The 25,150-nt window shown below is 37.9% G+C and overlaps 2 protein-coding genes across 4 annotated transcripts in view; both read right to left on the bottom strand.

Annotated features, from left to right (window-relative positions):
• FBXO22 (F-box protein 22) overlaps positions 1–4,422 on the bottom strand; it is a 28,306-nt gene extending 23,884 nt beyond the window's left edge. Inside the window, exons 1-2 of one of the 2 annotated variants that reach the window (XM_039238177.1) lie at positions 3,644–4,422; positions 1,052–1,190 (exon numbers count right to left, since the gene is read on the bottom strand). In XM_039238177.1, the coding sequence (XP_039094108.1) occupies positions 1,052–1,190; positions 3,644–3,669 (165 nt within the window). In that variant the 5' untranslated portion in view covers positions 3,670–4,422. Of the gene's footprint in view, positions 1–1,051; positions 1,191–1,554; positions 1,801–3,643 lie in introns of those variants that run through there. The other variant, XM_039238175.1, reaches the window with a different exon arrangement.
• A 1,242-nt stretch (positions 4,423–5,664) lies between these two features.
• The window catches only part of UBE2Q2 (ubiquitin conjugating enzyme E2 Q2), a 64,297-nt gene continuing 44,811 nt past the window's right edge, over positions 5,665–25,150 (bottom strand). Inside the window, exons 10-13 of one of the 2 annotated variants that reach the window (XM_039238178.1) lie at positions 17,595–17,643; positions 16,930–17,025; positions 7,995–8,061; positions 5,665–6,112 (exon numbers count right to left, since the gene is read on the bottom strand). In XM_039238178.1, coding sequence (XP_039094109.1) covers positions 6,081–6,112; positions 7,995–8,061; positions 16,930–17,025; positions 17,595–17,643 — 244 coding nt within the window. In that variant the 3' untranslated portion in view covers positions 5,665–6,080. The remainder of the gene's footprint in view (positions 6,113–7,994; positions 8,062–16,929; positions 17,026–17,594; positions 17,644–25,150) is intronic. The other variant, XM_039238179.1, reaches the window with a different exon arrangement.

The raw sequence follows: 25,150 nt of genomic DNA, 5'->3' as shown, positions 1-25,150 counted from the left end.
CCTCTCAAATTATCAAAGGTAATAACACCAGTAACGGAACAAAAATGGAAATCAGATGCTACCTAATAGGATGAAACTAAGAGCACAGGATCACTTTTGTGATATTCCTGCCAAAGATACATAATCTGAATCAAAGAAACATGTTCTACAAGATAAGTGGCCTGCAATTTACATACTTATCAAAGTTGTGAAAGTCAAGGAAAGCTTGAGAAACTGTTTCCACATCAGAAATTAAAGAAATGACAAAAAGAGCATAAGATTCTAAACAATTATTTTGCTACGAGGAGCAATACTGGGACAACTGGCAAAATCTGAAAGAAATGTTAGGAACAGACAGTAGAAATGTATCGATAATAATTTCCAGGCTCTGATGGTTGTATAGAGGTGATGCAGAATATTCTTGTTTAGTATGTAATGCATACTAAAGTATAAAGAAGTGAAAGAATATCAGATTGACAATTTACTCTAAAACAGCTCTGTCCTACCCATAAATAAGATAACACAGCCTCACTGACACCTGTGCTCAAGAAGGCTGCCCCTCTGATTCCATAGTTCAGGTCTTTACCTCCTTAGGTATTGCTCAAGTTTTGAAACGGGGACCAGAGATTACAATACAAAAGAGTAGGCAGGACCAGAGAATGAAATATTTGGGTTTAATTATTGATTCTTGGCTTTTTAATGTGACACTACTCAAAACGAGATCCAGCTGCCATCCCTGACAGTGAAAATACCTCCTTCAAAAGAAGCAGGTAAGGGGAAGATTTGGTATAGCGTTATTAGAATAGTATAAATCTGTATACACGTCCAACGTGTATACATGTACAAACGTCCAACATCTGAAAAACGTTCAAATAAATCATGGCACATCCTTACAATATAGTCATTAAAATGGGTGCTTATAAAATATTTTCATGTCACGAGAAAATATTCCCTAAATTACCAAGAACAAGGCCACGTACAAAATAAGGATTAAATAGAAAAAGATTACGTATGCAAAGACTGACCCACCAACCCTGAAACGGCCTGTGCATGACGCCCCGGTCTTACTTGCCTCAAGCTCCTCGGCTACCACGCGGACCAAGCAATGCTCCTCCAGGTGACCAGCATCCGCGGAGCCCGCGGAGATCCACGCCACACTCCGGTGCGTCCGCAACACCCGACGAACACATTCCCTCCATAAGCGGCATACGCTGGGGACGCAAACGCACAAAAGGTTGTGATAGGTCGTTCATTTCCTTCTCACAGACAACCCCAAATAGCACAGCAGGGGATTCTTGCGGGATCAAATGTCCGGGAGGGGGAGGTGTCAGGGCACAGATTCAGAGGGGAAACAGGAGGCAGAGAAAACCTTAAGGTGAACCTAGCCCTCCTGGGTAGAGTGCCCGAGACAAGGACGAGGGTACGGCGGAGGTACCTCGCGGCTGGGGGCAGCACCCGAGAGAAGGAGAAGGGATCCGGGGCAGCCGTGGCTCCCGAAGAGGTCTGCCCACCCCGCCAGCCAGGGCAAGCCCAAGGCAAGTCCCGAAGTAAGCTTCCCGCCTCCTCTCTCCTCACCCGGCCACCCGCAGCAACGCCTTGGCGGGCAGGAAGGTGAGGACACGCTCCACCACCTCCGCTAGGTTACCCAACACAAAGGTGCTTTGTGGGTCCGCGGAGGAGCCTTGGCGATCGCCACCACCGCGGTCACTACAGCCACCCACCATCTCCATTCCTCACCAACCCGCCGAGCAAGCAAACACTAGCGCGACTAGGAAGGAACTGGTTAGGCCGGGATAGGACCTCCTAGCCTGCACGCATTGAGCAGGCGCGCGAGCGCCACTTCCGGCCGATAAGGGGAGTCGGGCTGCTGAGACCCACCCACGTGACTGAAGGCCAGCCCGCTTCCTGCTTGGATCTCGGAGGGCCCACTGGCGCAAGGAGGCAGTGAGTGGGCTTGCGTCCCATAATCCTGTGGGACCTGTGTAGGAGGCCCCTCGCAGGCAAAAATAGGCCCTCCTCTCGCTGCACTTGCAGCGCTATATTCTTTGTCGGTTATGAGATCTCCTAGGACAAAACTAGGTAATACTTATCCCTCTTTACAGTACAGATGTCTGTTAACATGAGTCCAGTTTTTGAATGGGCAGTATCTACTTAAAAAAAAAAAAAAAGTGTGTGAAGATGACTTTTTGAATAGTCAAGTGAATGTGGTTAACTCATTGTAGCCCTCACTCTCTGTATGGAAGGACATAAATAAATTGCACCTACCGCTGCTGTGAAAATTGACCAAACTGCAGTAGTTCCTCACTAATAGCATCAGATTCACCAAGAATTATTAAGTTTTGGCTCTAACAGGTTTTCCCCTGAGGTATCATTAACAGTGGTATAGTAGTTTCAAGTCTATGATATGATTCAACAATTCTATACATTACTCCATGCTGGCTGATTCCCCTTCCACCTATTTCACCCATCCCCCTCAACCACCAGTTTTAGTATATTTTTTGAAGTGTTTGTTTCTGAGAGAGAGAAAGAGAAAGGGCGAGCTGGGAAGGGCAGTGAGAGAGGGAGACACAGAATCCAAAGCAGGCTGCAGGCTCTGAGCCTGTGAGGCAGAACCCAAGAACCTGATCATGACCTGAGCTGAAGTTTGAGCTTAACTGACTGAGCCACCCAAGCGCCCCTAAAAGGTTTTTAAAATTTGTTTGGCTTAAAATTACAGGAGTGAAATCATACGGTATTTGTCTATGACTTATTTCACTTAGCATTATACCCTCTACACCTATCCATGTTGTTGCAAACGGCAAGATCTCATTTTTTCTGGCTGAATAATATACTATTGTGTTTACACACTATTTATCTACTCATCTATTGATGGACACTTGGGTTGCTTCCCTATCTTGGCTATTGTGAATAATGCTGCAATAAATCTTTTCAAATCCGTGTTTTCAATTTCTTTGCATAGACCCAGTAGTGGAATTATTGGATATGGTTATTGTTTTTGAGGAACCTCCATATATTTTTCCAGTGCTTGGACCAGTTTGTATTCCCACCAACAGTGCACCAGGTTTCCTTTTTCTCCACTCTCACCAACACACTCGTCATTTCTTGTGTTTTTATTTTGAGCCATTCTGTCAGAAGGTGATACTTCATTGTGGTTTTACTTTGCATTTCCCTGATGATTAATGACGCTGAGCATCTCTTCATGTGTCTGTTAGGTTTTGGCACACTCTTGGTCCTCACTCCAGGCCTAATGAATCAGACACTGGGGGCAGGGCCCAACATTCTGAGTTTAACTTTTCTGTGATGTTTTCCTGTGATTCTGATGCTAGCCTAGGTTTAGAATCACAGATAGAAGGAATGTAAGCATAGCAGACACTGCTGTATCCCTACCTAACATCCACTACTCCTGCTGCTTCCTTACTAACAAAGCCCAGATTTGATCACCAGCTCTTGAGGGTAAACTTGGTTGAACTAAACTAACGGGTCTCAAACATTTTGGCCTCAGGACTCATTCACATTATGACAACACCAAAGAGCTTGTTTATGTGGGTTATTAATATTTGCCATATTAAAAATTAAAACATCTTAATATTAATTCACATAAAAATAATAAATCCATTACAGATAAAACGGAATTTTTATGAAAAATAACTATGCCTCCCCTCACCCAGTAGTGAATAGTTGTGGCATCATGTCACATTTTGCAAACCTCTAATTTCTGCATCTAAGAAAGCTGCATCTGCTTCTGAATTCCATTTATTACAGCATCACATCATATGGCCTCTGGAAAACGCCACTGTACACTTGTGAGAAAACAGGTGAAAATGGCAAATAATGTTTTAGTGTTAGGAAATAGTTTTGACCTTAAACATTTAAAAGGAGGGATCTCCAGGATTCCCCAAATCATACACTGAGAACCGTTGGACCATACTAATAATGATTTCATTCTTTTCATCAGCCATTAGTTTAGAGGTGGACACAGGCCCCAGTTCTAGGCAAGGAAAAGTGAAGAGCATTTCGCTTGGGGGATAGGGCTTCTAAAAAAATAAGACATTATCTACCTCTGGAGCGAGTAACACGGCTACAATATCCAGGTATGACGTCAAATCCAAAGATGAAACCAACATGGAAAAATCTCAAGGCAGCATAGCAGAGCCAAAATGTACCAGGCCTAGAATATTTCTATCTCTGTACTTCTTGTATGTAAGATAGCTTGATAACTGTATGTAAGGAGGCCACGAGAATACTAAAGAAGGTGCAGACTATTATAACTGGGGGAACTAGGGACAGCCATGATGAAAGCAGCACTCAGACTTAGATTGAGGAAGGAGAGTGGGAGAGGAAAAAAGTTGAGGAAAAGCTGCCATTTCTGGGTTTTCTAGCTTTCTCATGTTAAATCAACCTGTCTCTGTTCCTCTCAACCCTCTTCCTCACCCCATCCCACCATACATGAATCCTAGCTTACAAACACCTGAAGCCAAGAGTATCTCTGATGAGGGAAAAGTAACAAAGTTATATTTTAAATGGTTCTTTATTCATAAACTTGATGCAAGTTTACAAAATTTACTGTACATTGCCAAATAAATCTGCAATGAAAATTAAAACCAAAAAAAAAAAAAAAGCCCCAAAACAAAGCATGCCAAATGTGCGGCTGTCAATCTGCTAGCCATCAGGATATTAAAGAATTCAATAATGTATTCAAGATTTAGCCTTAGGTTTAAGGAACTTTAATGCTTTAAAGAATTCTGCCTGATCACTTATTATCTCAGCAACTGGCAATCAGATCTTTATACAAATGTAACCAAGTAAACAAGAATGCCAGAAAATCTTTCTTTACTGTCCTCTTAACCAAAATAGAAAAAGAAATTAAACACACAGAATAATGCTGAAGTGCCAAGTCTCTCTGGTGTGATTTATAAAGTTAAAAATTGAAACTCAGAGCAAATGCATAAGAAACACTTTCTAATTTTGTAATTTGTGCAGAAAAATGTGCTTCTGGATTTCATTTTAAAAGTGCTTAATAACTAGAATTTACTTTTAAATCAAACTTGGGTAGATAAAATCTATCACCAACCAAACAGGACTGATTCAGGTAAGGCAAGAAAATGGAGAATACACTGATTTAAGTCAGGTTTTATAAAACAATGAACATATGTAGAGTTCCTATCAGTTTTTCAATGCAAGAACCATCGTTATGACTATACCAAAAATTTTGTCTCCAAATTAGATATCTTTTCGTACTTAACTGTGCAGCTTTTGCTCAAGGATTCTGTCTTTGTGCCAATCACTTTACAAGTTTATTAGTTTAAAAATGATTGCAACATCCCGTTAAAATGGAAACATAAAATGATTTAGTATTTTAAATAACTTCAAGCTCTATATTGTAGTTCTTCATAAGAAATACTGAACCAACAAGAAGCAGATTCAGCCCAGCAAGACTCTGACGCCCCGGTGGAAATTATTACTTACAAAGCCTTAATTTGCACAGCCTTGCTTTGCTTTTGCCTGAAAGTACAACTCAGTTAAGAGCATATCGTCAGAAAACAATTCATATCTTCACCTAGCCATAAAAAAGTTTTAACAATTTAATGAGTAGGCTTCCTGTCATTATTTTGGCAATATCAAAAATTGGTTTTAACTTGAAAAAGCTACTGTGTTTTAGAAGACCTTAAATTTTCTAAACCAACATTAAACATCAATTAAACTTTTATTGGCTCTAAATGGAACAGTATATTGCAAGTCCTCATAACACATGAGCTCAATGTGGGAAAGTGACCCTACAGTCGCAACTTCTGTAATCTGATACTGACTTCCTGCTTAAAAGATTTCACTTTGCAAGAAAAGGAGATCATGAGTGGCCAGTATGTGTATTTATCACGAAAAATACAGTAAAGGCCCCAGTGCTCAGTCCACAATACCTAAAATGAGCAAAATGAAAAGGCTGTAACTCATACTGGATGTCAGTTGACAGATTATCCACTAAAATATCTATTAGCTAATGTCTTCAGTACTGCTGTTATAGGGGCAACTCAAAGCTTGTGTCTGCATGTTGGAAAGATTTTCTTTAAAGCAACATTGGTCCAAACATACGACAGTCAACATATTTAGCCATCTTCCTTTGGAGGGGTGTACCAGCCTGAAACACAATGGAAAAAAAGTTAAAATACCTTATTAAATCAACTAGGAGAAATGGCAATTCATTTAAGGTTAGCTACTTTGTCTACTCATATTTTTGTTTAAACCTACTATAAAAATTAAACTTACACTTGGGTTGGTAACACAGCATTTTGTTATGTGCACAAATTTATTTCTATGAATAAATCATACTTGGGTTTTCAACATAAGATCTCTATACTAGTGGAATTTCTAGCTAAAGATGATAGTATGGAATACTAGACTATAAGCTAGATTTTATCTTCTATTTCAACCCTGTAGTAGTAAACCCCACTGAAAATAACTATTCCCTAAACAAAATGGTGGCATCTTAGAATAAGAGGAACCTGGATTGTCGTTAGTGCAATGATACCATTTCACCAGTGAGGAAGTCATTTTAGCAAGTGCAGTGACTGTGCCTAAGATGAGAGTCGGCACCAGAAACCAACCTAGAACCCATCTCCTGATTCTGAATCGACTGTTCTTTCACCAAAGCTGAGCTTATAAACACCCACACTTTCTAAAATACAGCACTTTCTATAAACACTTGTGAATGCTGATTATGTTTGCTTCAACAAAAAATAAAAGAAGAAAAAATGTGATTTTTCCTGGACTCAACAAAAATCTAAGCTTTCTACAGAAAGGCTAATGAAAATAAGTACTGTTTGGCATGAAATGGCCATTGGAACAGTATGAATATACCAAGATTTGTGGAGAATCCACATGGTTATGAAGTAGTATACGAGTACCCATGGATATACTAATTTAGTGTGTTGCGAATTAATATGAAAACCCAGATTTGCCCTCAACTTTCATCATTTCCTTCTTCAAAAGCTTGAACTGTTTTAAATATTATTCTTTTATATGTAGTCACCAGAAAAGTGAAGTTTTCTTTGTGATTAAAATAAAAGCGAGCACAAAGTACAAATGTTAAGTCACAAGCTACCACATTTCTAGTAAAAAACACTTTACTGTACCTACTCTCCTTAAAGAAAACTACTTCTTATTAATTTATTTACTCTGCATGAAAAAGCATCCGTTTCACTACTATGGCTATTATGAATATCTTATTATCAGCACTTAATTCAAAGTGCCATATGTATACACTATTCTTTTTTTCCTCTCAAGTTTGGCAAGACATATATGCCATTTTAGAGATGAGGAAACTAAGACTGAGAGGTAATGGGACTTGCTCAAAGAGACACAGAGTTAGAGAGTAACACAAATGGCACTTGAAAAATCGGGTCTTCTAATTCCAAATCTACTTCACTGTTAGAGACAAAGACTCAAAACATGCATTATGAATACAACTTAAAGTAGAACAATAAAGTTTATGAAAGATATTTTAAGAGTTTAAATTTACAACTCTTATACAAGTGTATTTACAGTATACAACAGTATACAACATATATACAGTATACAGTATACAACAGTATATAAGTGTATACTGAAATGAGAATGTTCCTTGAACAGATAAAGGTGTATGACTGTCAAAAAGCATTAAGAAGACATTTTAGAAACAGCTTATTCAGGATCCTGATTGCATTTACTCAGTATCAATAAGAACTCCACCTGTACAACTGCCTTTAACTCAATTCCTACCCTAATACCATACATTTCAAGTGAGAAGTGATTCATTTATTAATCTGTTAAGAAATTTAGACTCTGACTTAGGTTCTCAGGTCAAGTACTTAGGATACAAAGATTTTTCAATGAAGCAGAGTGTGTGCATCCTCCAGTTAAATTTTTTCACTGGGGAAACAGTATTTTAAGAGATTACTGCAAAAACAAACAGGGTAAGTTATCAATAGTATCTTATATACAACTTCATAAATGGTAATAAATACTTATTGAATTAAACGTACCATTTTTCTCATGTATCTGTACAATGGAATTATAGGATTGTTGGGCTCTTGCTAGATTATACTGATTCTGAAAGAGAATTATACATTTTAAACAAAAACCTGAAGATGAAAATCATTACAAATAATTTATGGATGCATAGTCACTATGCTTAAAAGAACAGAGGAAACTAAATTATATTTCTGTTTCAAAAATAATTTTAACTTAATGCCCTCATTTCTCAATTTTATTATTCTCTACCACTTTAGAATAACAAAACCAAAGTTGTACTACCATAAAAATCTATTTAAACTTCACAGTTCATTTGTATAAATTCTCTTACCACTGGACAAGTATAAAGCTTTATAGTTCTAGTGCCCTTCACCACTGACGCATCAAGTTAAAGAATGCTATTCAGACATGAATAAAACTTAAAACTCTCCTCTTCATAATAAAATAAAAAACAAAAAATTACAAAATATTACCTTTAGATAAGGTTAGTAGTAAGCTTTGAGGACTATACATATAAATGACACCTTGAGTTAAAGATGTCCATAAGTGGCACCAAGCCATTACAAAAGGAGTCCTCTTTTAGGTCTCTTTTTAAGGGGCCAAATTTAGGATTAATTTTGTCTCACGGAGTGACATCATAACTACAATTAATGTCATAAGCATTCTTCATAGTGGTACATACCTATGTTATAGAATTTAATAATAAATTCACACAGTATAAAAATTAAAAATGTATAAAACATTCTAAGTGAAAATTCTCCTTCCTACCTGTCCTCCAACCATCCAGCTCCTCCTCTCATCCATCCTCCTTTCCCTACCCAAGTTAACTACTGTTAGTTTCTTGTATCTCATTAAGATTAAATAAGAAAAGTCAGGTAAAGCCTATTATTATTAGCCACCATCCCTTGCTTCTCCCAACAAATGATAGGTAGCATCCTACAAACCCTGTTCTGCCTCTTCTCACTTAAGGAATCTTGCACCTTGTCCCAGATCACTGCACAAAAAGCTTAACCTTTCTGTTTTTTTAAACCACAAAGTATTTCATTGTATGGAGACTCAAATATTTAATTACTCCCCCCCAACTGGAGGACATTTAAGTTCTTTTCAATATTTTGTTACAATGTTACAGTGATCAACCTTGTACAAATATTTCCAAAGCACTGGTAAAAAGTCTTTGAGTGGAAATGCTGGGTCACAAGACATATATGCCTTTATAATTTTGAGGTGTTGCTAAATAGCTCTCTGCAAGACTGTGGAAATGGGTTTGCTGCTTGACACGTATGAGAATTTGTGACAGTATCATAGGTGGACGATGAACTCAGTGTAAGTGTGATTTGCATTTCTAATACTGAGCAAGGTTGAGTGTGTCTCCAATATGTTTATAAGCAATTTACTTCTATTTCTACAAATAGACTTTTTGTGTCTTCTTCTACAGTATGGCCCCTTTGAATTTCTAAGAGCTCTTTAAAAATAGTAAAAACCCTCCCACAATGCATCTGAAAAACAAACATAAAATGTGTTATTTCCAAGTTAATAAAAAGTAATATTTTTCAGTCTATATTTTCACTAAAGAACAAAAATACAAGAGAAACAGATTATATACAGCAAAATATGCATGCACAGAAACTTGCAAATGATTAAAAAGCAGTCACTTCCTAACCCTAATGCCCACCTACAAGAAGAAAAAAATAAGAACATTAGCCTTCTCAGTTGTCAATAGCATGATCTTCAAATTCTACTTTAAAGAGCATGTTACTGCAGAGGCTTTACTGTAATGGGGAGTTAGCCCTATTTTCTAATTCACTGATTTCTGCTTATATTATTATTAACCCCTCCCTTCTGCTTTCCTTCAGTTTGTCTTTTTTTTTTAATGTTTATTATTTTTGAGAGAGAGAGAACACAAATGGGAAAGGAGCAGAGAGAGAGAGAGAGACAGAAACTGAAGCAGGCTCCAGGCTCTAAGCTGTTAGCGCAGAGCCTGATGAGGGGCTTGAACCCACAAAACTGTGAGATCATGACCTGAGCCAAAGTTGGACTCTCAACCATCAACCAAATGAGCTATCCAGGTGCCCTATTTGCCTTTTTATTTTAATATATTTATTTTTGAGAGAGAGAGAGAGAGACTATGTGATAGAGGGGGGACCGAGAGAGAGGGAGACAGAGAATCCTGATGTGGGGCTCAAACCCATGACCTGCAAGATCATGACCTGAACCAAAATCAAGAGTCGGATGCTTAACCAACTGAACCATCCAGGTGCCCCTTGATTGTCCTTTCTAACACTGACTTAGAGGCCTGATTCATTTTTATTCTTTTTTTAAAAAAATATTTTATTTTTTACTTCTGAGAGAGAGAGAGAGAGAGGGCAGTGTGAGCAGGGGAGGGCCAGAGAGAGAGGGAGACACAGAATCCGTAGCAGTCTCCAGGCTCTGAGCTGGCTGTCAGCACAGAGCCCGACACGGGGCTCGACCCTAAGAACCATGAGATCATGACCTGACCCAAAGTCGAACACTCAACCGACTGGGCCACCCAGGCACCCCTCTTTTTTTTTTTAAATGACACAAAGATTTTAGAGCAAGTATTCCCTCTGCCCTCTCGTTTAATTTCTAGGACATAGGCATTTCATTATTGTTATTCTCTAGCTGTTCTACAGTTTCCACTTCAAAGTCCCATTAAGGGCTGTTTGTGTTCATAATTCCACAAAAGGAACATTTGCTTTCTGAATTTGTTATTATAGTTTTTTAATTAGGATCAGAGAATGATATCTGTCCTTTTCCTACTTCCAAAATTAAAGTTGTCTTCATTGAAGAGGATTTGTTTCATGAATGTTCCAGAGAAGAGATAGTGAGTGAGAGAGAGAGAGAGAGAGAGAGAGAGAGAGAGAGAAGGAAGAGAGGACAAAGGGAGAATTTTAGTATTTTCATTACGGTTCAGTTCTAATTCTTTTTAAATTTTCACATGATTTCTTTCTTTTTTTTTTTAATATTTTTATTTATTTCTAGGAGAGAGAGAGACAGCGTGAGCAGGGGAGGGTCAGAGAGAGAGGGAGTCACAGACTGAAACAGGCTCCAGGCTCCGAGCTGTCAGCACAGAGCCCGACGCGGGGCTCGAACCCACGAACCGCGAGATCATGACCCAAGCGAAAGTCGGACCCTTAACCGACTAAGCCACCCAGTCGCCCCAAAATTTTCACATGATTTCTTAACCATGATTTACAATTGTGTTTCATTTCCAATTTTTTATTAATCTTTTCTTGTATTCTAACCTTAACCGCATCATATTCAAATTATATGGCTTGTTTTTAAATATTCTTAATTTATGAATTTATTATTTTTCCCATATTCCATAAATGCTTGGGAAAGATTATGTAGTATCTAATTACTGGGTACAGAGTTCTATATCTGTCCATTTGACCAAACTTAATTGGTTATTCAAATCTACATTTTCACACATTTAATTTACTATAGACAAGGTACATTAAAATCTCTCATTATGATGGTGACTTGGTCAGTTTCTCCTGTATTTCACTAGTTTTTTTAAGTATAGTCAACACACAATGTTCTATTAGTTTCATTTATAAAGTTTTTATCAAGTTTTTTAATGTGTATTTTGATGCTATTTTAATACGTAAAGTAAAAAATTATTATACTTCCTGGTTAACTGAGACTTTTATCATTAAGTAGTGCTTTCTGTCCCAAAATCCTATTTTGATACAATATAGCTACATCACCTATTTTGTTGTTGTTATTACCCTTTACTGGCATATCTTTATCATCCTCTCTCATTAAAAAAAAAAAAAAAAAAGAGAGGGTGCCTAGGTGGCTCAGTCAATTGGGCATCCGACTTCGGCTGAGGTCATGATCTCGCAGATCACAAGTTTGAGCCCTGTGTCAGGCTCTGTGCTGACAGCTCAGGGCCTGGAGCCTTCTTGGGAGTCTGTGTCTCCCTCTCTCTCTCTCTCTCTCTGCCCCTCCCCTGCTCATGCTCTGTCTTTCTCTTACTCAGAAATAAACATTAAAAAAATTAAAACAAAACTTTTCAGTCTTCTTGTATCCTTATAATTGAAACATACTTCGTAGGGGCGCCTGGGTGGCTTAGTCGGTCAAGCGTCCGACTTTCGCTTAGGTCATGATCTCGCGGTTCGTGGGTTCGGGCCCCGCGTCGGGCTCTGTGCTGACTGCCAGCTCAGAGCCTGGAGCCTGTTTCAGTCTGTGACTCCCTCTCTCTCTGACCCTCCCCTGCTCACGCTGTCTCTCTCTCTCTCTCTCCTAGAAATAAATAAAAACCTTAAAAAAAATTAAAAAAAAAAAAAAGATGTTGAAACATACTTCTTAAAAACCACCAGATTTTTTTATTAATTCATCATAACTGGTAACTTTAGTCCATGTATACTTGTGACTTGCTTTACCACCTTACTTTGTGGTTGCTAGTTCTCTTGGTTTTTAACATAATTTTATTATCTCCTCCTGGGGTTCCAATAAGACATTTTAAAAACAGACGTCATTCTGATTGTCACCTCTCAACTTCTAGCACAATGTCTATCCGCATGTTCTTCTCTGTGTAACATTATTTCTTCTAATCAATTAATTCTCTTCTGATACCTAATCCCACCCATTGTTTCTCATTAATTATATTTTTCATCTCTATAAATTCTGTTACACTCTTTTTTCAGATTGGTCTCATTATTCCTGATGGTTTCATTGTTTGCTCAATTTTAGGATGTTTTATTTAATTAGGTTTCACACAGAACTATTCATTTTCTCATAATTCTAATATCTAAAGTCTCTATTCTATGTCTGATAATCCCAAAACCTAAAGTCTTTGGGAATATATATCTCTTATGTATTGTTTCTGCCAATTCTCTTTATGCTGGCTTGCTTACTTATGTGCTTGGGATCTTTCACAGTGAATTCTTATTTGCTTGTTCTTACTCTTTGAGAATCTTGTAGGCTTAAATCAGAAAAGCTTTTCCTGTGAGGAGTATCTGTGCCTGCTTCTGATGAGAACTGTGAACTAACATGAGATCATCTTAGCTTCCTTGGGAGAATCTCAGGATTATGCAAAGTTCTCACACTGGGCTTGCAAACCTTGCTCATTTATAAATAAAACACTGGAATACTTAGTACGGGAAGCACCTCCCCACTCCTTGAAAGGAAACAACAAAAACCAGATGGCTCATCTGAAGATGATCACTCACCAGAGAATTCTCTAGGTAAATGATTGGAAGTCCATTAGGAATAGGGTATGATAGGTGCCTTTCCTGTAGAAATAGTTTAGGGGCTGCTCCAAGAGTTGTGTGCTCTAGGATTTCACTAATTAACTCAACTATCATGCCCTCCATATGGTGAATGAACATTTGTAAGGGCACTACCTTGCCTATCCAAACCCCGAATTATTGCTAAGTCATAACAGCAGAACTCTACAGGGCTTTCTTACCACTACAGCCTAGAGTTAATGTTACAGCCAGTATCCCATGTTAACTGATCAGAAAACCAGCCTGGCCAATATCCTTCTGCCTCATGGCTTGCTCTCAGCTCCTGCTGGCTGAGCCTAGGGGAGCAAGCTAATGGCAAGACTGTACAGAGACTCTTGCTTGCTAGAGTTGCAGATGCTCAGCTCCATCAATCTGACCCTATAACCAAATTTCATGTGTGCTGACAGGCAATTTTTAAATTTTCCAGTACTTCTGTATATCATTTTAGTAATATTTTCAAGAGATAAACTCATTCATTTATTTTGAACCAATAGCTGGTATTATCTTTAAAAATATTTAAAATAGGGGTGCCTGGGTGGCTCAGTCAGTTAAGTGTCTGACTTTGGCTCACGTCATGATCTCGTGGTTCAGGAGTTTGCAACCTGGGTCAGGCTCTGTGCTGACAGCTCAAAGTTTGGAGGCTGATTTGGATTCTGTGTCTCCCCTCTTTCACTCATGCTCTGTCTGTCAAAAATAAATAAAACATTTAGGGGCACCTGGGTGGCTCAGTTGGTTAAGCGTCTGACTTCGGTTCAGGGTCATGATCTCATGGTTCGTGGGTTCAAGGCCCATGTCAGGCTCTGTGCCAACCGCTAGCTCAGAGCCTGAGCCGGTTTCAGATTCTGTGTCTCCCTCTTTCTCTGAACCTCCCCTGCTCATGCTGTCTCTCTTTCTTTCTCTCTCTCAGAAATAAAACATTTAAAAAAATAAATGACATTTAAAAATTTAAATATTTAAAATATTTTTGAACAGTTATATGTCAAAAGAAAGAGCATAAATGATTTAAAGTCTCCCTCCCATCTTTAACTCACCCCGTCAATATTCAATATCTCCTTATCAGAAATAGTTGTTAGTACTTTCTTGATTATCCTGTAGAATTTAAAAGCCTACAAGGTAAAACTCCTATTACATCATGTAAAGTTTCCAGTCTTTTTTTTTTTTTAATGTTTTATTTATTTCTGAGAGAGAGAGAGAGAAAGAGAGAGAGAGACAACGTGAGCAAGGGAGGGTCAGAGAGAGAGAGGGAGACACAGAATCCGACGCAGGCTCCCGGCTCTGAGCTAGCTGTCAGCACGCCCGACATGGGGCTCGAACCCACGAACCACGAGATCACAACCTGAACTGAAGTCGGACGCTTAACCAACTGGGCCATCCAGGCACCCATAAAGTTTCCATTCTTAACCAACAGTATTAATAAGAAGGAAAACATGGAAGGGTGAGGTTTTATAACATTTCATTCAAAAAATTCACCTTCTAAGACCTGTAAATGTGCTTAGCTGCCTGACTTAGCATTATATATAAAATATATATATACTTACTTGTTAAGAAAACTATATAGAATGGAAATATAAAGGTTGAAAGCAATTATATTGACACAGTGATTCCAAGAGAACTGTGGCACTGAACGAGCACTGATATTATAGAATTTTAAAACTAAAAGAGACTTAAAATATTTTAGCTAAAGATACAGAAGCCCAGAAGAGGTAAGTTTACACAGTGAGTTATTAGTAAAATGTTTTTTTTTTAATGTTTTATTTATTTTTGAGAGAGAGACAGAGTATGAGTGGGAGAAGGGCAGAGAGAAACGGAGACACAGAACCTGAAGCAGGCTCCAGGCTCTGAGCTGTCAGCACAGGGCCTGATGCAGGCCTCAAACTTGTGAACTGCAAGATCATGACCTGAGCTGAAGTCAGATACTTAACTGACTGAACCACCCAGGCACCCCTAAGATGTTCTTTCAATTATGCAAAATGATCATTGTTCTAAGTCTTTTATATTTTCTTTAACATGAAAAACATGCTAATTTTTTTTTTTTTTTTTAATTTCTAGGACAGAGAGAGAGAGAGACAGCGTGAGCAGGGGAGGGTCAGAGAGAGAGGGAGTCACAGACTGAAACAGGCTCCAGGCTCTGAGCTGGCAGTCAGCACAGCGCCCGACGCAGGGCTCGAACCCACAAACCGCAAGATCATGACCTAAGTGAAAGTCGGACGCTCAACCGACTAAGCCACCCAGGTGCCCCAAAAAAACATGCTAATTTTTAATAAAAACATGATGAAATTTAACATCAAGTTCTACATACAAATAAATGCCAGGAAGAAACTTAAAAAACCAGAAGAAGTATATCAAATGTTAATAGTATTTCTAGGTTACAAATGACTTCAGTTTTTTGTATATTTTTTTCACATTAAAAACCATGCAGTGTACATAAATTTTGTCAACACAAAAAAATAAAATTCTAATGGCCTACTACATATTCATTCTAGTGACACATTTAATATACATATAATACCTAAGATATATACACTGTTAAGAAATGCTAGTTAATTTGGGGCACCTGGGTGGCTCAGTCGGTTAAGTGTCCGGCTTCGGCTCAGGTCATGATCTCACAGTTCGTGGGTTCAAGCCCCGCGTCATGCTCTGTGCTGACAGCTAGCTCAGAGCCTGAAGCCTGCTTCAGATTCTGTATCTCACCCTCTCTCTGAACGTCCCCTGCTCACGTTGTGTCTCTCTCTCTCTATCTCCCTCTCTCTCTCTCTGAAACATTAAAAAGATTTTTTAAAAAATGCTAGTTAAATGTAGTTAAGCAGCTCACTAGTGTTCAATAATTAACTTTTAGACTTTATATAAAATGGTATTTTATTCCAGTGCAAATAGCTGTTAAAAGAACTCAAGTAAAAATGAGTTGCTATACAGTACTATCCCAAATAGATGATTTTTCAATCAGTGTTTTCAATTTTTTGCTTCCTCTGTGAGTTAAGATTCTAGTGGACTCATGCTTTGATGTGATGTGATATGATTTATAAATACATTATTTAGATTTCATACTATTTGGATAAGCATTTAACACAAGATTCACAGGCCTTTAGGAACATCCAGATTTTTTTAAATGTTAGGTTAGGATCATTTCCATCACACAGATACTTTTGCAAAATATACTAACTTCAGAGTATTGTCCTTGGTCCATTTAACTGTTTAGAGATAACTACAATTAGACATGGAAAGATGTTTCAGATATAGTTAGTGAATAAAGAACATAACACAGTGGGTAAGAGTGGAGACTAACACCAGCCTGTCTGTTTCCAATCCTTGTTCTGCCTGTCACTTTAGACCGGTTATCTAACCTCTGTGTGCTTCAGTTTCCTCATGTACAAAATGAGAATAATAATATTATTATTAACTCTTAGGTTAGTAAAAGGAATGAAAGAGTACATACAAGTAAAAAGTTTAGATCAAAGCCTAGCATATAAATGCTCACTGGAAATTAATTATGCTAATATGATCTCAATTTTGGAAACTTCAAAGTACATATAATTTTTTAACTTACTAGTATTTACATTACCAATAATAGATTTACAATTATAGACATGTTTCTCTATAGTAAGAATAACAAAGACTAAAAGAATAAGAAGACGCCTCGTAAGGTGACAGAAAATATAGATTATAAATGATTATGTCATCATCTTAATAAAAGTACCTTATTTGCTCCAAACTGCACTCTGGCTTTGCCTTTGACTAAGGTAGCATTGATTTGCATGATGACGGATTCTATTGAGTAGGCACTGCTCCAGCCCTACAGGAAGAAGAAAACACTTCTCTAAAACATAATGGTACTCTTGATTCCCACTCGGGAAAACTTAACAAAATGGCTCAACAACAGCAAGACAATATTAAGAAGTCTGCATATGAGACAAAAAAGTAGTCAGACCATTTCTAAAATCTCATAAAACAAAAAAACTTATGTTCTAAGTATCAAATATGAGCAAATTATAGCCTTATATACACACTGCTTTTAGAATGCCTATCCTTGCATAGGTTAAACACCAAGTACAATGTCATTTTACTGGTTTGCCTTAAATAACTTTTTCGTTATTAAAAGTAGTTGCTATTGAAAACAACTTTTTTTAAGTAGATGGTATTACCTCAGAGCCGTTCCCCTCAGAATCTAATTTACATTATCAAAACACTCCACTGAGATTGAAAAATCTTAGTACCATAAGAAATTAGTTACCTGGGGGGAGGGGGGAGATGTGCATGGAGGAGGGCACTTGTTGGGATGAGCACTGGGTGTTATATGGAAACCAAGTTGGCAATAAACTCTTTGTAAAAAATTAAAAAAAAAAAAAAAAAGAAATTAGTTACCTGTTTTGTGAGAAGTTCCATACATAGTGCTCCACCACCCAACACATACCTTAAAAAGAGAAAAGGATCATACTTAATCTGCTAGACCTCAGTGTTCCTTCTTTTTTTTTTTTTTTTTTAAAATTTTTTTTTAATGTTTTATTTATTTCTAGGAGAGAGAGAGAGAGACAGCGTGAGCAGGGGAGGGTCAGAGAGAGAGGGAGTCACAGACTGAAACAGGCTCCAGGCTCTGAGCTGGCAGTCAGCACAGAGCCCGACGCGGGGCTCGAACCCACGAACTGCGAGATCATGACCTAAGCGAAAGTCGGACGCTTAACCGACTAAGCCACCCAGGCGCCCCGTCAGTGTTCCTTCTTAATTTTTAGTTATTTTATTTTATTCTTTTACTTTGAGAGAGAACAAGAGAGAACTAGCAGGGGAGTAGCAGAGAAAGAGGGAGACAGATAGAATCTCAAGACAGAATCCCACACTGAAACACTGTCAGTATAGAGCCTGATGTGGGGCTTGAACCCAGGAACTGTGAGATCATGACCTGAGCCAAAAAAAACAAGAGTCAGACACTTAACCAATTGAGCCACTCAGATATGCCCCTTTGTAACTCTTAAAGTTCTGCCACTAAGGAAGTATGCATACAATCAAAGGTTAGAAGATAATATGCAAAAATGAGAACAGTGGTTAGGGTTCTAGGACCTTCGTTAAAAAATTAGTTTAAAAAATTCTAATGTTATCACTTTATTACAGTCTTATTTTTTTTGTTTTTATTTCTGAATGAGAGAGACAGCATGAGCAAGGGAGGGTCAGAGATGGAGATACAGAATCCGAAAACAGGCTCCAGGCTCTGAGGTGGCTGTCAGCACAGAGCCTGATGTGGGGCTCAAACCCATGAACCGTGAGATCATGACCTAAGCCGAAGTTGGACACTTAACCAACTGAGCCACCCAGGCGCCCCCAGTCTTTTTTTTTTTTTTTAATAATGGTTCTTGGAATGCTTAAACACACTAAGGATGTCAGAAAGTAGGAACTTACCCTAAATATTTCAGAGAATGGAAATGCTATATTCATGTGAAAACTTCTCTGCCATCATGTTAGCCAATGGCACCAACTTTCCCCTATCTATAATAATGAATACCCACATTTTATGGTTTAAATTGTTTTTATCCATTCTTTTGTGAGGATCAAATGGTTCTGACCACAGATTTCTGGGACTCCTTAATTTCTCTTGCTATTTCTGAGAACTGTTCTCTGAACCAGACAACTTCTGAGAATTTCCCAGATCTCTTTTAGGAAATCATTATTTAAGATCAAGATCTTTCTCAAACAAAATAACTTCATTTCTACTTTATTGTTATTTTAAACTTCAAGATACATGAAATATTGTGTCTAAAAATAAAACCTAGGGAATGATGATTAAAGAATGACTGATAAATCTTGAAAACGCATAACCCAAGACCACAGGTGGGATTAGATACAAGTGAACACAGAGTCCATTACAAACTTTTTGTCCTCTGGGACTTTGCACATGTCTTTCCTTGCATGAGACTCCTTTTGCTCCCTATTCTCCCAAATGCCATATTTTCCCCAGATAAAACTCATCAGGACCATTCTAGCCTGCAGATTTTGTATTCAGGCTAATGAAGTACATCTTTGTATTGACTTAACCAAATTATAGAAAAGTAAAGAATTGAAAGACTTCTACTATAGACCATTATAATTGTTACAGTGAAATTATTCAATAATGGAAACTATTCAATAATTCACACGTCCTGGGGCGCCTGGGTGGCTTAGTCGGTTAAGCATCCGACTTTCGCTTAGGTCATGATCTCGCGGTTCGTGGGTTCAGGCCCCGCGTCGGGCTCTGTGCTGACTGCCAGCTCAGAGCCTGGAGCCTGTTTCAGTCTATGACTCCCTCTCTCTCTGACCCTCCCCTGCTCACGCTGTCTCTCTCTCTCTCCTAGAAATAAATAAAAAAAAAAATATTTAAAAAAAAAAAATTCAAGATACAAAACCTGGGAGTCACTGACACAGGAGATATTTTGAAAGCCATAGGAGACTTTTCAGCAAATACTAGCATAATTGGACCATTAGGCAAGATTCTAGGACCCAAATCTCATACCTTATACAAAAATTAACTCAAAATGATTCATAAACTTATCTGTAAAATGTAAAACTATAAAACTCTGATAAAACACAAAACAGGAGAAAATCTTCAAGATCCAGGACAAGGCAAAAGTTCTTAAAATTGATGCTAAAAGTATAATCCACAGAAGGAAAAACACATATAAATTGAAACTCATCAAAACTAAAAACTTTCTGCAAGACATAAAATCACTATAAAAAATCTGTTGCGTTTCCATATGTTAGTAATGAAAGAGAAGAAAGAGAATTAAGAGAACAATCCCATTTACAGTTGCATCAAAAGGAATACCTAGGAATAAATTTAACATAGGAGGTGAAAGACCAGTACTCTAAAAACTCTAAGACACCGATGAAAGAAATAGAAGGTGACACAAATAAATGGTAAAATATACTGTGCTCATGAACTGGAAGAATACTGTTTTGGATAATATAGGCATTTAAACAATCTACAGACTCAGTGCAATCCCTATCAAAATACCAACAATGCTTTTCAGAAAACTAGAACAAAAAATCTTAAGATTTGTATGGAACCACAAAAGACTGAATAGCCAAAGCAATCTTGAGAAAACAACAAACCTGGAGGTATCACGAGTTCAGATTTCAAACTATATTACAAAGCTACAGTAATCAAAAACAGTATGGTACTGGCGCGCAAAGAGACATATATCACTGGAACAGACAGAGCCCATAAATAAACTCACATTTACATGGTCAATTAACCTAGGACAAAAAAAAGACAAAAATATACAATGGGAAAGAAAGATCTTTTCTTCAATAGTGTTGGGAGAACTAGACAGCTACATGCAAAAGAATGAAACTGGACCATTCTTTTGCATCATACACAAAAATAAACTCAAAATGGATTAAAGACTTAATTGTAAGATCTGAAACCATAAAACTCCTACAAGAAAACATAGGCAGTAAACCCCTAGAAATCGGTCTTAGCAATATTTTTCTGGATATGTCTCTCCAGGCAAAGGAAACAAAAGCAAAAATGAACAACTGGGACTACATCAAACTAAAAAGCTTTTGCACATTAAAAGAAACCATCAATAAAACCAAACCAAAACAAAAAACAAGGCAACCTCTTCTATGGGAAAAAGCTATTCACAGATGATATATCCAATAACGGGTTAACATTCAAAATATGTAAAGAACTCCTACAACTCAACACCAGTAGAGAACCTGAGTAGACATTTTTCCAAAGAAAACCTACAGATGGCCAACCAACACATGAAAAGGGGCCCATCACTAATCATCAGGAAAATGCAAATCTAAACCAGAATGATAATACCCCACTCACACCAGTTAGAATAACCAGTATCAAAAAGACAAGAAACAATAAGTGCTACACAGGATGTAGAGAAAGAGAACCTGCATGCACTGTTACTGGGAATGGAAATTGGTGTAGCCACTATGGAAGACAGTATGGAATGTCCTCAAAAAAACTAAAAGGAGGGATGCCTGGGTTGTTCAGTCAATTGGGCATCCAACTTCAGCTCAGGTCATGATCTCATGGTTTGTGAGTTCGAGCCTCGTGTTGGGCTCTGTGCTGACAGTTTAGTACCTGGACCCTCCTTCAGATCCTGTGTCTCCTCCTCTCTCTGTCCCTCCCATGTTCATGCTCTCTGTCTCTCTCAATAATAAATAAAAATGTTAAAAAAAGGAAAAAAATACATACAATCTAGTAATTCCACTTCTAGGTATTTACCCAAAGAAAATGAAAACATTAATTTGAAAAGGTATGTTTACTGCAATATTATTTACAATAGCCAAAATATGGACACAATCCAAGTGTCTATTGATAGATGCATGGATAAAAAAGTGGTGTGTGCATGCACACACACACACACACACACACACACGGAGGAATATTACACAGCCTTAAAAAGGAATGAGATCTTGCCATTTGTGACAGCATGGATAGATCTAGGGTATAATGCTAAGTGAAATGAAAGAAGTCAGACAGAGAAAGACAAATACCATATGATTTCACTTATATGTGGAATCTAAAAAATAAAACAAATGAACAAACAGCAAAAAAAAAATTATATATATATAGACAACAGACTTGTGATTGCCAGGGGGTGGGGGAAGGTGACAAAGGGGAGTGGGGAAGAATAGATAAAGAGGATTAAGAGGTACAAACTTCCAGTTATAAAATAAATCATGGCAATAAAAAGGTCAGCATATAGTTAATAATATTGTAATAACTTTGTAAGGTGACAAATGGTAACTATACTTATCACAGTACACATTTTATAATACTTAAATTGGCAAATCAGGAGGTTGTACACCCAAAACTAATGATAATATATATCAACTATACTTCAATTTAAATAAACTAAAAACTTTTGCTCCACAAAAATTCTGTTAAGAGGATAAAATGGGGGCACCTGGGTGGCTTAGTCGGTTAAGCGTCCGACTTTCGCTTAGGTCATGATCTCACGGTTCGTGGGTTCGAGCCCCGCGTCGGGCTCTGTGCTGACTGCCAGCTCGGAGCCTGCAGCCTGTTTCAGTCTGTGACTCCCTCTCTCTCTGACCCTCCCCTGCTCGCACTGTCTCTCTCTCTCTCCTAGAAATAAATAAAATATTTAAAAAAAAAAAAAGAGGATAAAATGAAGGTACATACTTAAAGAAATTGAAAACTATATATCCAACAAAGGACTACTATATGTAGTTCATATTAAAAATTTTTTCAAAATTCAACAAGTAAAAAAATATCCAATTAGAGAATTGGCAAGCAAACATGGATAGATATTTCAGGGAAGAGTATATGAAGTTGCCAAATAAGCACATGAAAGATATTCAATACTAGAAAATATGCATTAAAGAAACACAAATTTTGGGGCGCCTGGGCGGCTCAGTTGGTTAAGCGTCCGACTTCAGCTCAGGTCATGATCTCGCGGTTCGTGGGTTCGAGCCCCGCATCGGGCTCTGTGCTGATGGCTAGCTCAGAGCCTGGAGCCTGTTTCCGATTCTGTACCTCCTTCTCTCTCTAAAAACCTCCCCTGTTCATGCTGTCTCTCTCTCAGAAATAAATAAAACATTAAAAAAAAAAAAAAAAAGGATCACAAATTTTTTTAAATCTTTATTTTTGAGAGAGACAGAGAGCATGAGGAGAGAGGCAGAGAGAGGGAGACACAGAATCTGAAGCAGGCTCCAGGCTCTGAGCTGCCACCACACAGAGCCCGACATGGGGCTCGAACCCACAAACCGTGAGATCATGACCTAAGCCGAAGTCGGACGTTCAACCGACTGAGCCACCCAGGATTCCCAAGGAAACACACATTAAAACCACACTGAGGTATCACTACAAGATAGCTAAAATAAAAGCAAGCGGACACCAAATGCTGGCAAGGATGTGGAGAAACTAGATCACTCACATATTCCTAGTAAGGATATATAAAATGGTAAAGTCACTACAGTAAAGTTTGGCAATTTTTTAAAAAATTCAATATGCTGCAATAACTGTATGACCCAGCCATTCTACTCCTGGACATGTATCCCAGAGAAAGCAAAACATAATCATATAAAAACATGTACCCAAGAACTCACAGAAGCTTTATTTGCATTGGCCCAACACTAGAATCAACTTAGATATCCTTCAAGAAGTAGTTGGTTAAACAAAATGTGGTACATGTTACACCATGGAGTACTTCCTAGCAATAAAAACAAACACACCTGTCATACATGTAGCTGAACCTCCAGGGAATCAGGACAAATAAAAAAACTAATTGCTAGAAATTACAAACCCAAAATGTATGATTCCATTTATGTAACTTTGTTTTCTGAAATGACAAAATATGAAAAATGCAGGACAGATTAGTGGTTGCCAAAATTTGGAAAAGTGGGTAATAAGAGGGAGAGGGATGTGGTTTAAACAAAAAAACAAGAAAAAGGATTCTTGTGTATTTGGAACTTCAGTATCCATTTGTGGTGGATACACAAATGTACACAGGTGATCAAACTGTGTAGAACCTAATACATACATACACACAAATGAGTTCTAAGAAAAACGGGGGAAATCTGAGTAAGTTCCATGGATTGTATCATGGTCTTTTTGTGATATTTCCCTGTAGTTTTGTGAAACATTACCCTGGCAAAGTGTACAGGAATCTTTATTATTCTTAGAGCTGCATGTGACTATACAATTATCTCATAAATTCCACCCCCCACCCCCCAAAAAAGCCACAGGAATAGAAGCAAAAGAGAAAAAACCCATTACCAAATTCTGAAGAACTCTAACATGTAGAAGGCAGGTGAACAAGGAGTTGCTAGCTAAAAAGACTGAGAGGAGGCAGTCAGAAGCCAAGAGAAAAAGGTTTTCAATGTTGCTGAGAAATCAGATAACCAAATAAGATAAAGCCTGAAAAGGGACCCCTGGATTTATCAACATGGAAGATCCTGTTGGCAACAGTAGTTTGGGAGGAATATTAAAAGCCAATGCCAGACTACAGTGTCTGAAGAGTGAGAAGGAAGTGAAGAGTGTGATTATATACATATTGTTCTGGGAGTGTAAGTGGTACAGCCACTTTGGACATCAGTCTGGCATTTCATCAAGAAGTTTAACAGTTACTAGAGGACCTAGTAATTCTACACAGGTATGTATGAAAGAAATGAAAATATATATGCAGACATTTATGTGAATGTTCATAGCAGCATTCTTCATGATAGTCAAGGTAGAAACAACAAATGTCTGGGGCTCCTGGGTAGTTCGGTCAGTTGAGTGCCCGACTTTTGATTATGGCTTGGTCATGGTCTCACAGTTCATGGGTTTGAACTCCACGTCGGGTTCTACACTGGTGGTGCAGGGCCTGCTTGGAATTCTCTCTTCCTCCCCCCACCCCTTTCTCTCTATCTCTGTCCTTCCCCTGCTCTTGCTCTCTCTCAAAATAAATAAACTTTAAAAAGAAAAAAAAAAAGAAACAACAAATGTCCACGGATAAATAAAATGTGGAAATAGCCATGTAATGGAATATTATTTTTCCGTAAAATGGAATTAACTATCAAAATACACTACAGTATAGATGAACTTTAAAAACATTTTGCTAAAGTGAAAGAAGCCAGTCACAGAAGGCTGCATTCTGTATGATTCCATTTACATGAAATGTGCAAAACAGGGAAATCTTTAGAGATGGAAAGGAAATGTGTGGTTGCCAGTAGGTGGGGAGTTGGTGGGTGGGTGGGGGATAAGGAATGGTTGCTAACAGGTACAGAATTTCTTTGGGGAAATGATGAAAATGTTCTGAAATTAGAGAGTGGTAATAGTTACACAACTTCTATGACTTTACTAAAAACCACTGAATTGTGCATTTTAAAAGGTGAGTTTCATCATACGTGAACTGTATCAATAAAGCTGTTATTTAACAAAATGTTTGGCTATTGTAAGAAACAGAGGAATAGGGTAATAGCTAGAA

This window comes from Hyaena hyaena, unplaced genomic scaffold (assembly GCF_003009895.1).
Source record: "Hyaena hyaena isolate Hyena2069 unplaced genomic scaffold, ASM300989v1 scaffold_137, whole genome shotgun sequence".
In the NCBI taxonomy this organism is placed as follows: Eukaryota; Metazoa; Chordata; class Mammalia; order Carnivora; family Hyaenidae; genus Hyaena; species Hyaena hyaena.
Note: the sequence above shows the minus strand (reverse complement) of the source record. Positions and strands in the feature narration are given on the sequence as shown.